Source organism: Pan paniscus, chromosome 20 (genome assembly GCF_029289425.2).
Source record: "Pan paniscus chromosome 20, NHGRI_mPanPan1-v2.0_pri, whole genome shotgun sequence".
Classification (NCBI taxonomy): Eukaryota; Metazoa; Chordata; class Mammalia; order Primates; family Hominidae; genus Pan; species Pan paniscus.
Genome location: NC_073269.2, coordinates 62,462,938 through 62,475,176, shown reverse-complemented (window position 1 = coordinate 62,475,176; position 12,239 = coordinate 62,462,938). Strand labels below are relative to the sequence as shown.

The window sequence follows — 12,239 nt, the reverse complement described above, 5'->3', positions numbered from 1 at the left end:
CTAGCTTATCTTCTGAGGCATGGAACAAAGATAAGATGAGCTCAGTCATTCCTCCACCTACCCAAAGATGTCTACGTAATTGATGCTTCCTCTACTCCCTTTACTCCCTTTTTTGCCTTCAAACATGCACTTTATCTTATGTAAAACGTTGCACTTTGGGAGCCCAAGGCGGTGGATCACTTGAGGTCAGAAGTTCAAGACCAGCCTGGCCAACGTGGTGAAACCCTGTCTCTACTAAAAATACAAAAATTCACCAGGCATGGTGGAAGGCGCCTGTAATCCCAGCTACTCAGGAGGCTGAGGCAAGAGAATTGCTTGAACCCGGGAGGCAGAGGTTGCAGTGAGCTGAGATTGCGCCACTGTACTCCAGCCTGGGTGACAGGGTAAGACTCTGTCTCCAAAAAAATAAAAATAAAAACATAGGCCGGGCACAGTGGCTCATGCCTGTAATCCCAGCACTTTGGGAGGCCGAGGCAGGCAGATCACGAGGTCAGGAGATCGAGGCCATCCTGGCTAACACGGTGAGACCCCGTCTCTACTAAAAATACAAAAAATTAGCCAGGCATGTTGACGGGCGCCTGTAGTCCCAGCTACTCGGGAGGCTGAGACAGGAGAATGGTGTGAACCTGAGAGGCGGAGCTTGCAGTGAGCCGATATCACGCCACTGCATTCCAGCCTGGGCGACAGAGCGAGACTCCGTCTCAAAAAAAAAAAAAATTAAATTAAATAAATAAATAAAAAATAGAAACATATTTTTTTAAAATGTAGATTTACTGGGCACAAACTAAAGACTGATAGGAATTTAACCATTCAGCTCACCACCTACCCACCCCTCTGCCTCTACGCCTGCCCCCGTCTAAGGAAATGTATAAATAGTAAATATCCTGAAAACTTCAGAAAAACAGCCACAGAGGTGTCTGTGGCTCACCTTTCCCTGGACGTGCCCCACAGCCGATTTCATAAACCTCGATGGATGGAGACTGACACTGTCTCAGTCACTCATTTTGGTCATTAATTACTTTGAGTCTCACTTTGTTGCCCAGGCTGGAGTGCAATGGCACAATCTCGGCTCGCTGCAACCTCTGCCTCCCGGGTTCAAGCGATTCCCCTGCCTCAGTGTAACACTGTGGTTTCTTTTTCCTGTGACTCCTCAAACCCAAAATGAAAGTAAAACTTTCAGCAAAACAAGAATCCAAAATGGATTGCCTCCAATAGGTTATATTTTCCCAGTCCCTCACCTGATTCTGTCATCCTGGATTTCCCAGTCCCACACCTGACCCCATCATCCTGGATTCTGCTACCCCTAAAAAAATTCCCAGACTAATTAAAAGGGAAAAAATGGAGTGTTTGACAAGAAACATTTTATTCTCTCCATTCTGCTCCAAACTGCCTCTCCTCACTTCTCGAGGAGACTCATGTGGGTTGAAAGAATATGGAGGAGTAAGTACGCACTTTGAAGAATCTTTTCAAATAAAGACACAGACTCTCAGACTTAAGAGGGTTATTTGTATTATGCAATAGCTCGTGTTATAATTGGGATGATTCCAAAAGAACACAATTCCTTTAAATGTGTTGCAGGAATATTCCCTGATTACCCCAGAATCTCCCAACTAGTCCTCGAATTACTATTGGTTCCATTAATAACACGTTATACTGATTTCAAGGATGAATCAATAAAACCTAAGAAACTCCAGAAATTTTTTAGAATAATTCAAATGCTTTATAATGTCTTCATGAGACCTGGGTATTTAACTTCAGGATCTTAGTCTCAGCATAGGGTACCTAGAAAAGGTTTCAGAGGGGGCAGGAGGAGCTGGAGAAGAAGGATAGGAACAGGGATTTGAAGACCTCTATGACTTCAGCATATCTTCCTCCTCGGGAATTTTCATGCTGAGCATGCCCAGATCTGTGGGAGAGAAAGAGGTAAACTTTGAATGGTTTTTCTCACTATCACTCCCCAAACCAGGTTCTTGAGGTTGGGAATGAAACTGGGGAGGAAGATCTCTTTAGTTCTTCTAAGATCCAACAACCTTTTCTTTTCCTTCTCTCCTTCCTTTTCCGTCTCCCTCTGTCGCCCAGGCTGGAGTGCAGTGGCACAATCTCGGCTCACTGCAAGCTCTGCCTCCCAGGTTCACGCCATTCTCCTGCCTCAGCCTCCCAAGTAGCTGGCATTACAGGCGCCCGCCACCTCGCCCAGCTAACTTTTGGGTTTTTAGTAGAGACGAGGTTTCACCACGTTGACCAAGATGGTCTCGATCTCCTGACCTTGTGATCCGCCAGCCTCGGCCTCCCAAAGTGCTGGGATTACAGGTGCGAGCCACTGCACCCAGCTAATTTTTGTATGTTTAGTAGAGATTGGGTTTCACCATGTTGGCCAGGCTGGTCTTGAACTCCTGACCTCAGGTGATCTGCCCACCTCAGCCTCCCAAAGTGCTGGGATTACAGGCGTGAGCCACCGTGCCCGGCCCCTTCTCTCTACTTTCATCTGCCCACATATTCTCCCTTTCCGCCCACATTTTAAGAAGGCACATGGTGATGGTGGGTGTTTTCAAGAGTCAGAATGTAATCGAGGTGAGGATGGAAATTAGTGAATTCAGGGAGCGTATCATACCCAGTATTGTCCAGTACATGCTTTTGAAATGAATTAGTGCTCTTGAAATAAGGACATGGCGTCTCCAGGAATTGAGTTAGGATTGAAGAAGGAGCCGGGCGCAGTGGCTCACGCCTGTAATCCCAGCACTTTGGGAGGCCGAGGCAGGCGGATCATGAGGTCAGGAGATCGAGACCATCCTGGCTAACATGGTGAAACCCCGTCTCTACTAAAAATACAAAAAATTAGCCAGGCGTGGTGGTGGGCACCTGTAGTCCCAGCTACTCAGGAGGCTGAGGCAGGAGAATGGCGAGAACCCAGGAGGCGGAGCTTGCAGTGAGCCGAGATCGCGCCACTGCACTCCAGCCTGGGCGACAGAGCGAGACTCCATCTCAAAAAAGAAAAAAAGAAAAAAAGAAAAAAAAGGATTGAAGAAGGAGATGGGGTTGGGGCGAACATCCAACTAAAGGAAGGTGGGACAAGCTGGGGTTTGGGCATCTGCTGAGCTCATGATCGGGTGGGAAGGTGGCAGCTGAAGGCTGTGTTTGCATAGTTTAATTCATTCGTTTAACAAATATTTACCAAGTACCCACTATGCGTCATGCATTGTGCTAGGCAGTGAACAATACAACGGTCCCTGGCGTGGTGGCTCATGCCTGTAATCCTAGCACTTTGGGAGGCCAAGGCGGGCGGATCACCTGAGATCAGGAGTTGGATACCAGCCTGGCTAACATGGCAAAACCCCGTCTCTACTAAAAATACAAAAATTAGCCGGATGTGGTGGCGGGCGCCTGTAATCCCAGCTACTCAGAAGGCTGAGGCAGGAGAATCGCTTGAACGCGGGAGGCAGAGGTTGCAGTGAGCCAAGATCACACCACTTCAGGCCAGCCTGGGCAATAGAGAGGGACTCCTTAAGAAAAAAAAAAAAAATAGAATGAATGCTGGAAATAAAGATCTTATTTAGGAGAGAGGTTGATGTTAAAATTGAACCATGAGGCCAGGCGCAGTGGCTTACACCTGTAATCCCAACACTTTGGGAGGCCGAGGCAGGTGGATTACCTGAGGTCAGGAGTTCAGGACCAGCCTGGCCAACATGGTGAAACCCCGTCTCTACTAAAAATACAAAAATTAGCCGGACATGGTGGTGCGTGCCTGTAATCCCAGCTACTCGGGAGGCTGAGGCAGAAGAATCGCTTGAACCCAGAAGGTGGAGGTTGCAGTCAGCCAAGATCGCACCATTGCACTCCAACCTGGGCGACAAGAGCAAAACTTCATCCCCAAAAAATAAATAAATAAATGAAATTGAACCATGAGGTCAAAGTGAGAGATTTGACGTCAATGTTGTAGCTGAGGCTAAGCTTGAGGGGGTGATACTGGGGGAGATCAAGGTTGGGTGTGGGGTCCTAATTGCAAAAGTGCTAGATGCAGGCTGGGAAATGAGAGTTGGAACATGAGGTGGGATTCGCAGTGAAGGAATCGAGGTGAAGGGAGCAGTCGAGGCCAGGATGGGGATTCACGGTCGAGGCTGAGTGGTCGGGGTAGTGGCTGTGGTTACAGGTGAGGAGGTCCCTGGTTGGTTCCAGTTTCCTTCCTTTCTTCCTTTACCCTCTAAGCTCTGCCTGCCACATCCTTGTTCCCCCTCTCCTGTCGGTGTCTCTCTTCCGTGTTTCCTGGCTTTACCTCCAATCTCTGGTTTGGCAAACGTCTCCATCACATTCCTCTTGGAGGGCTGTGGAGGGTGGGAGTAGGGGAGCCCGTCTAGAAACAAAAATACAACATTCACACACACGTTCGTAGTTACAAGTGGGAGCTAAACGACGAGAACACACAGACACAAAGACGGGAGCAAGAGACACTGGGTCCTTCCCGAGGGTGTAGCGGGGGGAGGAGGGAGAGGAGCAGAGAGAATAACCACTGGGTATTCGGCTTAGTACTTGGGTGAGGAAGTAATCTGTACAACAAACGCCCGTGACACAAGTTTTCCTATATAACAAACCTGCACATGTACCCCCAAACCTAAAATAAAAGTTTAAAAAATAAATAAGGCCGGGCGCGATGGCTCATCCCAGCACTTTGGGAGACTGAGGGGGGCAGATCTCCTGAGGTCAGGAATTCAAGACCAGCCTGGCCAACACGGTGAAACCCCATCTCTACTAAAAATACAAAATTTGCTGGGTGTGGTGTCAGGTGCCTGTAATCCCAGCTACTCGGAGGCTTGAGTATGGATGACAGGCGTGAGCCACCATGCCCAGCCAAACCATTCCATTTCTACCATATGCCAGACACTTCTAGGAAATTAATGTGCATTTTCTCACTGAGTCATACAACTAAATCATGGTATTATTCCATGTATGTCATTTCAAAGTGGAGGGATTCTGTGGGGTCTGATGCAAAGAGAAAATACGGGGCCCGTGGTTCAAACGGGATTCGGAATTTCACGTTGGTAACAAAAGAACATTAAAGCAAGCTGGGGCTCCAGGTGACAGCCCAGAAGCTTGAAGGAAACGCATCACTTGCCCAAGGACCCCCAAATAGTAAGCGGCAGGGTGAGGGCCGGAGCTCACATCTACCAGTTTCCAAAGCCAGGAGAGAGCCCGCAGAGGAGGGCGCAGGAGAAGACTTCTAACTCCCCGCTCACTCACCGATGGCCTTCCACAGGTCTAGGATCTCAAGGGCTGTCTCCCTCTTTCCGTCTTGGTCACCCATCTGGGGAAGGTGGAGGACTGGGTAGGGATGGAGAGAGCAAGACCAGGTGGTCGGTTAAGTAGAACTGAAGAAACACATAATCCATCAATTCAACGGCATGGCTCACTGGACGCAGCGCCTCCACCGAGTCTGTCGGACGGGGTGCGTGTTGACCGTCCCTACCTACCGGTGGGGAAATCGTGCAGCTGCAAGCGGTCACTTGCTCAAAATTACCCTGCTGCTAATGGCAGAAATGGGGCTTGAAGCCACCTAGGTCTGGGTCCACATCTCACGTTCTTTCTGCTCCTGCCACACTGTCTCTGCTGCCTGGGTTTCCCTGAATGAAGCTCAAACTGAAACCAACCTTGAGCACCATGGGAGTCTCGGTATTTTATGGATGTAATTCTCACTATGCAGCACGTGGCCATGGGCACACCTATTGCCCAGGGAAGATGCAACTGGAGAAATGGGGAGAGACAAATGGAGGAAAAGAGAAAAAAGTTGCCAGGAGCAGTGGCTCACGCCTATAATCCCAGCAGTTTGGGAGGCTGAGGCGGGCGGATCACCTGAGGTTGGGAGTTCAAGACCAGTCTGACCAAGATGGAGAAACCCCGTCTCCACTAAAAATACAAAATTAGCCGGTGGGGCATTGTGGTGCATGCGTGTAATCCCAGCTACTTGGGAGGATGAGGCAGGAGAATTGCTTGAATCCGGGAAGCAGAGGTTGCTGTGAGCCAAGATTGGCGCCATTGCACTCCAGCCTAGATAACAAGGCGAAACTCCATCTCAAAAAAAAAAAAAAAAAAAAAAGAGAGAGAGAGACAAAGAATAGCAGCTAATCATTATACAGCACCCACTACACGCCAGCTATTGTTCTATTAATAACTCAATCCTCACAACATTCTAGGATGTAAGGGCCATCATTACACCCACTGTCACAGATGAGGAAACTGAGGCATAGGGAGATCAAGGTTGCAGCCAGGTGTGGTGGCTCATGCCTGTAATCCCAGCATTTTGGGAGGCCAAAAGTAAGTGGATCACCTGAGGTCAGGAGTTCGAGACCAGACTGGCCAACATGGTGAAACCCCATCTCTATTAAAAATGCAAAAATTAGCCGGGCGTGGTGTTGGGCACCTATAATCCCAGCTACTCAGGAGGCTGAGGGAGGAGAATCGCTTAAACTACTCAGGAGGCGGAGGTTGCAGTGAGCTGAGATCGCACCATTGCACTCCAGCCTGGGCAACAGAGCGAGACTCTGTCAAAAAAAAAAAAAAGAAAGAAAGAAAGAAAGAAAGAGTGAGAGAGCGAGAGAGAGAGATCAAGGTTGCAAACCAAGCAAGGGGCAGAGCTGGGATTTGGGCCCAAGGCTCTGGCTCCAGAGTCCACACACCCATCGCTCTGCTTAGACTAACCCTCCAGACAGATCTGCAAATAAATCCACGGCCTCAGTGAATGTGGGTGAGCGTCTTTACAAGTCACAAACTCACTGCCTGCAGCAACCAGGCAGACTCAGGCCAGGGATGGAGAGCTGAGCGCAGCCTCACTCACCGGGACCCAGAAGGTAGCCAGCACTATTGAGGGTCCAGCCTCCTCGTCCCTGGAGAGAGATGCAGAAATCAAGACTCAAGCAGACAGAAAGGGAGGCAGGCGTCCCACAGGCCCAGGGTGATGTGGGTCATCATACGACTTTCCCACTGCACTGTGGAGCAGGTTCATTTCAATCCCCATTCCACCGATGAGGAAATTGGGGACTTCCTGAGACAAAGCCAACTGGCCTGGAAAGAAAGCTTAAAGCGTTCTGTTGTGAGAGGAGAAAGGTGATTACCAGGGGCTGGGGGGAAGGAGAAATGGGGAATTGTTCTTCAACAGGTATAATTTCAGTTATGCAGGATGAAGAAGTCCTAGAGATCTATGGCACAACATCATGCCCACAGCCAGCAATACGGTGTTGCACCCTTTAAAGATATGTTAAGCCTGGGGGTGGTGCTCATGCTGTAATCCCAGCATTTGGGGAGGCCGAAGCAGAAGGATGGCTTGAGAACAGGAGTTCAAGGCCAGCCTGGGCAACATGGCGAAATCTCGCCTCTACAAAAAATACAAAAATTAGGCTAGGCGTGGTGGCTCTCGCCTGTAATCTCAGCACTTTGGGAGGCTGAGGTGGGCGGATCACCTGAGGTCAGGAGTTCAAGACCAGCCTGGCCAACCTCGTCTCTACTAAAAATAAAAAAATTAGCTGGGCATAATCCCAGCTACTTGGGAGGCTGAGGCAGGAGAACTGCTTGAACCTGGGAGGTGGAGATTGCAGTGAGTGGGGATTGCACCACGGCACTCCAGCCTGGGCAACAGAGTGAGACTCCGTCTCAATAGAACAAAACAAAACAAAAAATACAAAAATTAGCCAGGCAGGGTGGCGCACACCTGTAGGTGGGAGGATCACTTTAGCCCAGGAGTTTGAGGCTACAGTGAGCTATGATCTCATCCCTGCACTCCAGCCTGGGTGACAGAGCGAGACTCTGTCTCAAAGAAAAAAAAAAAAAAAGAGGCTGTTCCTCCAACAACCCTAGTAGGTAAACTTGCTATTAGCTTCATTAGAAAGAGGCTCTTGGCCAAGGCTGGCGGATCACGAGGTCAGGAGATCGAGACCATCCTGGCTAACACGTGAAACCCCATCTCTACTAAAAATACAAAATATATATATATATATTAGCCGGGCATGGTGGTGGGTGCCTGTAGTCCCAGCTACTCGGGAGGCTGAGGCACGAGAATGGCGTGAACCTGGGAGGCGGAGCTTGCAGTGAGCTGACATTGCGCCACTGCACTCTAGCCTGGGCCACAGAGCGAAATTCCGTCTCAAAAAAAAAAAAAAAGAAAGAAAGAGGCTCTTGAGGCCCAGAAAGATTCGGCAAATTGCAACAAATTGCAACACACTAAGAAGAACAGCTGGGACTCAAACCCAGGTGGATCCCAGACTCTTTATTTATTTATTTATTTATTTATTTTGAGATGGAGTCTCGCGTCTCACTCTGCCACCCAGGCTGAAGTGCAGTGGTGCCATCTTGGCTCACCGCAACCTCCGCCTCCTGGATTCAAGCGATTCTCCTGCCTCAGCCTCCTGAGCAGCTGGGCTTACAGGCACCTGCCACAAGGCCCAGCTAATTTTTGTATTTTTAATAGAGACAGGGGGTTTCGCCATGTTGGCCAAGCTGGTCTCAAACTCCTGATCTCAGGTGATCCGCCCTCCTCGGCCTCCCAAAGTGCTGGGATTGCAGGCGTGAGCCACCGTGCCCGGCCGGTAGATTCCAGACTCTTAAGGAGGATGTGCACTGAATATTTAAGCCACAGTGTTCCACTCTGTAAGATGGGAAGTAGCAAAATAGAACCAACTGCAAAGGATTGTGCGGTAGAATTAGCTAATTCACATCACGGGTTTCACACAACGCCAAGCGCTGAGAAAACCCTCCACACCCATTAGCTCTTGTCAAAACTCCTCGAACATCCCTATAGGATGGATTCCGTTATCCCTTAGTTATATAGAAAAAAAGGAGGCTCAAAGAAACAAATAGCTTGCCAAAGACCAAGCCAGCACCTGGAGGAGAGCTGCTATCCCAACTCAGGGCAGCTGAATGCCAAGCCGGCGTCTCTTTTTTTTTTTTTTTTTTTTGTTGTTGTTGTTAGCATTTCTTTTCTTTTCTTTCTTTCTTTTCTTTTCTTGTTTTTGTTTTTGTTTGAGATGGGGTCTTGCTCTTTCGCCCAGGCTGGAGTGCAGTGGCACCATCTCAGCTCATTGCAAACTCAGCCTCCTGGGTTCAAGCAATTCTCATGCCTCAGCCTCCCAAGTAGCTCAGACTACAGTCACGCAAGACCATACCTAGTTAATTTTTTTTTTTAAGAGATGGAGGGTCTCACTATGTTGCCCAGGCTGGTCTCGAACTCCTGAGCTCAAGCAATTCTCTAATCTTGGCCTCTCAAAGTACTGGGATTACAGGAGTGAGCCACTGGGACTGGCCTCTTTTTTTTTTTTTTTTTTTTTTTGGTTAGAAAAAAACTGCATTTTAAATGCAGGCATGGTGCACAACACGTGTGGAAATGCGGCTACACTGCGGAGTGACTCCATCAAGGTAATTACCCTCTACATTACGTCATGTGCTTAGCTTTTTTGTGGTGAGAACACCTAACATCCATCTACTCTCTTAGCAATTTTCAAGTATACAACACATTGTTATGAACAACAGCCACCATGCTGTACCAGAGATTTAGTTTATTTCCCCTGTCTAACTGAAACTGTGTATCCCTGGACCAACATCTCTTAATTATTTAATCCTCTTGGCTAAATAATGAGAGCTGCCTGCCATCTGAGTTAACTGTTAACTCTCACAGTGCTGGAATTGGACAAAGAAGATCCACTCAGAGACCAGAGAGGTTAGGCAATGTGACTGAAGTCACACAGCTAGAAAGTCGCAGATCCCGGATTTCAAACTCAACCCAGCCTCTACAGCCCATGCTGTGGAGGTGTGTGATCAAAGGTTTTCAAAGTGTCGTCCCAGACTGGGTGCCGTGGCTGACACCTGTGATCCCAGTACTTTGGGAGGCCAAGGCGGGTGGATCACTTGAAGCCAGGAGGTCAGGAGTTCAAGACCAGCCTAGCCAACATGGTGAAACCCCATCTCTTCTTTTTTTTTTTTTTTTTTTTTTTGAGATGAAGTCTCGCTCTGTCACCCAGGCTGGAGTGCAGTGGCACAATCTCGGCTCGCTGCAACCTCTGCCTGCCAGGTTCAAGCGATTCTCCTGCCTCAGCCTCCTGAGTAGCTGGGACTACAGGCACGTGCCACCATGCCCGGCTAATTTTTGTGTTTTTAGTAGAGACACCCAATATTTCTTCTCATATTTTCAGGATTTGAGCTTCTTCCCCAGGACCCTTGACACAAGCCAGAAGCATTTTTAAAAACTCTTCCCAGAGGGCAGGGATTTGGGGACACTGTTGTTTCCGAGGAACTTAGGGAGGCGTTACCCGGTGGGCAGGTGCGGATGCTGGAGTCTCTGCCAGGCTCAGCAAGAGGACGAGGAGGAGGACCAGGGGGACGGAGGGAGGAGCCATCGAAGGCAGGACGACAGGTGCCTACAGCTGCGGAACACGCTGCAAGGAGAGAGCGGCCAGTCATTTTCCGAAGCGGGGGCCAGGTGCATTTCCGATAAGGACAGAGGAATTTAATTTTTAGCTTTATGGAGGCATCATCGAGATACAAAAATGGCGCATATTTAATGTACACATCTTGAGGAGTTTGGACATGTGCAAGCAACCACCATAACATTGCCACAACCAAGGAACTAAAACCTATTCATCACCTCCAGAAATTGCCCTGTGCTCTGCGATGATTTTCTTTCAGGTAGAACCCTTCACCTGCCATCTCTCCTACCTTACTGTTTTTTGTTTGTTTTGTTTTTGTTTGTTTTTTTAATGGAGTTTCTCTCTTGTTGCCCAGGCTGGAGTGCAATGGCACAATTTCGGCTCACTGCAACCCCTGCCTCCTGGGTTCAAGTGATTCTCCTGCCTCAGCCTCCCGAGGGGCTGGAATTACAGGCACCCACCACCATGCCCAGCTAATATTTGTATTATTAGTAGAGATGGGGTTTCACCATATTGGCCAGGCTGGTTTCGAACTCCTGACCTCAAGTGATACACCCACCTTGGCCTCCCAAAGTACTGGGATTACAGGCATGGGCCACCGCCTGTAATCAACAGAGTGAGACTCTGTCTCAAAAAAAAAAAATTGAGAATTCCGGGGGAATTAAGCCTCTCCTTCCCCCATCATCGGATCAGGCCGACCTGGTCCCCCAGCGCCCATGCCTTCTGCCCCACTGCCTCCACCACTCCATCTTCAAACCTTTCCGTCCCCTTACCTGCCCCTCACCTTTTCCCTGCCACCAATGCTGGGGTTTCTCCTGTTATCCCCATCCCTTCAAGCCCCCCATCACTCTCCCAGGAGCCCCTCACTCCCTCCAACCCTCTGCCCTCCTGGCCTAGGCTCTCACCCCGATGCAGCTGGCATCCGCCCCTCTGCCCTCCTGGCCTAGGCTCTCACCCCGGTGCAGCTGGCATCCGCCCCTCTGCCCTCCTGGCCTACGCTCTCACCCCGGTGCAGCTGGCAGCCACCCCTCTGCCCTCCTGGCCTAGGCTCTCACCCCGGTGCAGCTGGCAGCCACCCCTCTGCCCTCCTGGCCTAGGCTCTCACCCCGGTGCAGCTGGCAGCTCTCCGCAGCTCTCTCTGGCTCCTCGCTCCAGCACCTGGACTCTTTCACGCCCCCTGAGCTTTTATGCCTTCTGAGGAGACAATAGAAGGGAGGGGGGAAAGGGAGGGGATTAGAAGAAGGGAGGGAGAGGGAGTGAAGAGGATGGAGGTGGGGGAACAGTCATCCACTCCAGGGGCTTTCAAACGCTGGTCTGTGAGGTCAAAACACATACCTCATCGCGGGAAATGCTGCTGTGCCTTGGTTTCCCCTGGTAGACCCTGCCCTTCCCCCTCCTTCTGTGCCCCTTTATCTTCCAGCTGTTGTGTTCCAGGCTTTGCAGCTATTCGAGCGCTCCCTCCCTCCCTCTTATCTGCGTCTGGGCCTTGACCTGTGTCTTCCTTGGTTGTCTCCACCTGCCACTGGTGTCTCCGTAGCCCTGTCCCCTCTGCCCCCATCAATCCCTCCAAGCCTTTGCAGCTCCCTCGCTGAGTTGCATTTCTTCTGTCTTGCACGGTAGACCCTGTTTATTTGTTTACTTGTGAGTTGTCTATCTCCCCGCCCCCCACCTACCACCCTGGCTAGAGGAGACCCCATGAGGGGTGTCAACTATGTCTTGTTCATGGCTGCGTCCCTAGCCCAGAAGCTCTCAACCAGGAGTGACTCTGCCCCAATGCTGCCCCAGCCTCACCCCAGGACATGTGACCAAGTCTGGAGACAGTTTTTTTTGTTCGTTTTT

At 49.8% G+C, this 12,239-nt stretch overlaps 1 protein-coding gene across 2 annotated transcripts; it reads right to left on the bottom strand.

The window, feature by feature from the left end:
* Positions 1-177: 177 nt before the first annotated feature.
* GALP (galanin like peptide) lies at positions 178-11,560 on the bottom strand. Of its 2 annotated transcripts, XM_057300596.2 has the most exons (6): positions 11,506-11,560; positions 10,284-10,409; positions 6,824-6,872; positions 5,233-5,313; positions 4,271-4,348; positions 178-1,906 (listed from the first exon to the last, which is right to left on the bottom strand). In XM_057300596.2, the coding sequence occupies exons 2-6, from the start codon at positions 10,368-10,370 to the stop codon at positions 1,851-1,853; spliced, it is 351 nt and encodes a 116-aa protein (XP_057156579.1). In that variant the 5' UTR covers positions 10,371-10,409; positions 11,506-11,560; the 3' UTR covers positions 178-1,850. The 2 variants fall into 2 exon arrangements, with proteins under 2 accessions (XP_057156579.1, XP_063455783.1); XM_063599713.1 differs by lacking the exons at positions 178-1,906; positions 4,271-4,348; positions 6,824-6,872 and having other exon boundaries at positions 5,019-5,313; positions 10,284-11,529.
* Positions 11,561-12,239: the final 679 nt, after the last annotated feature.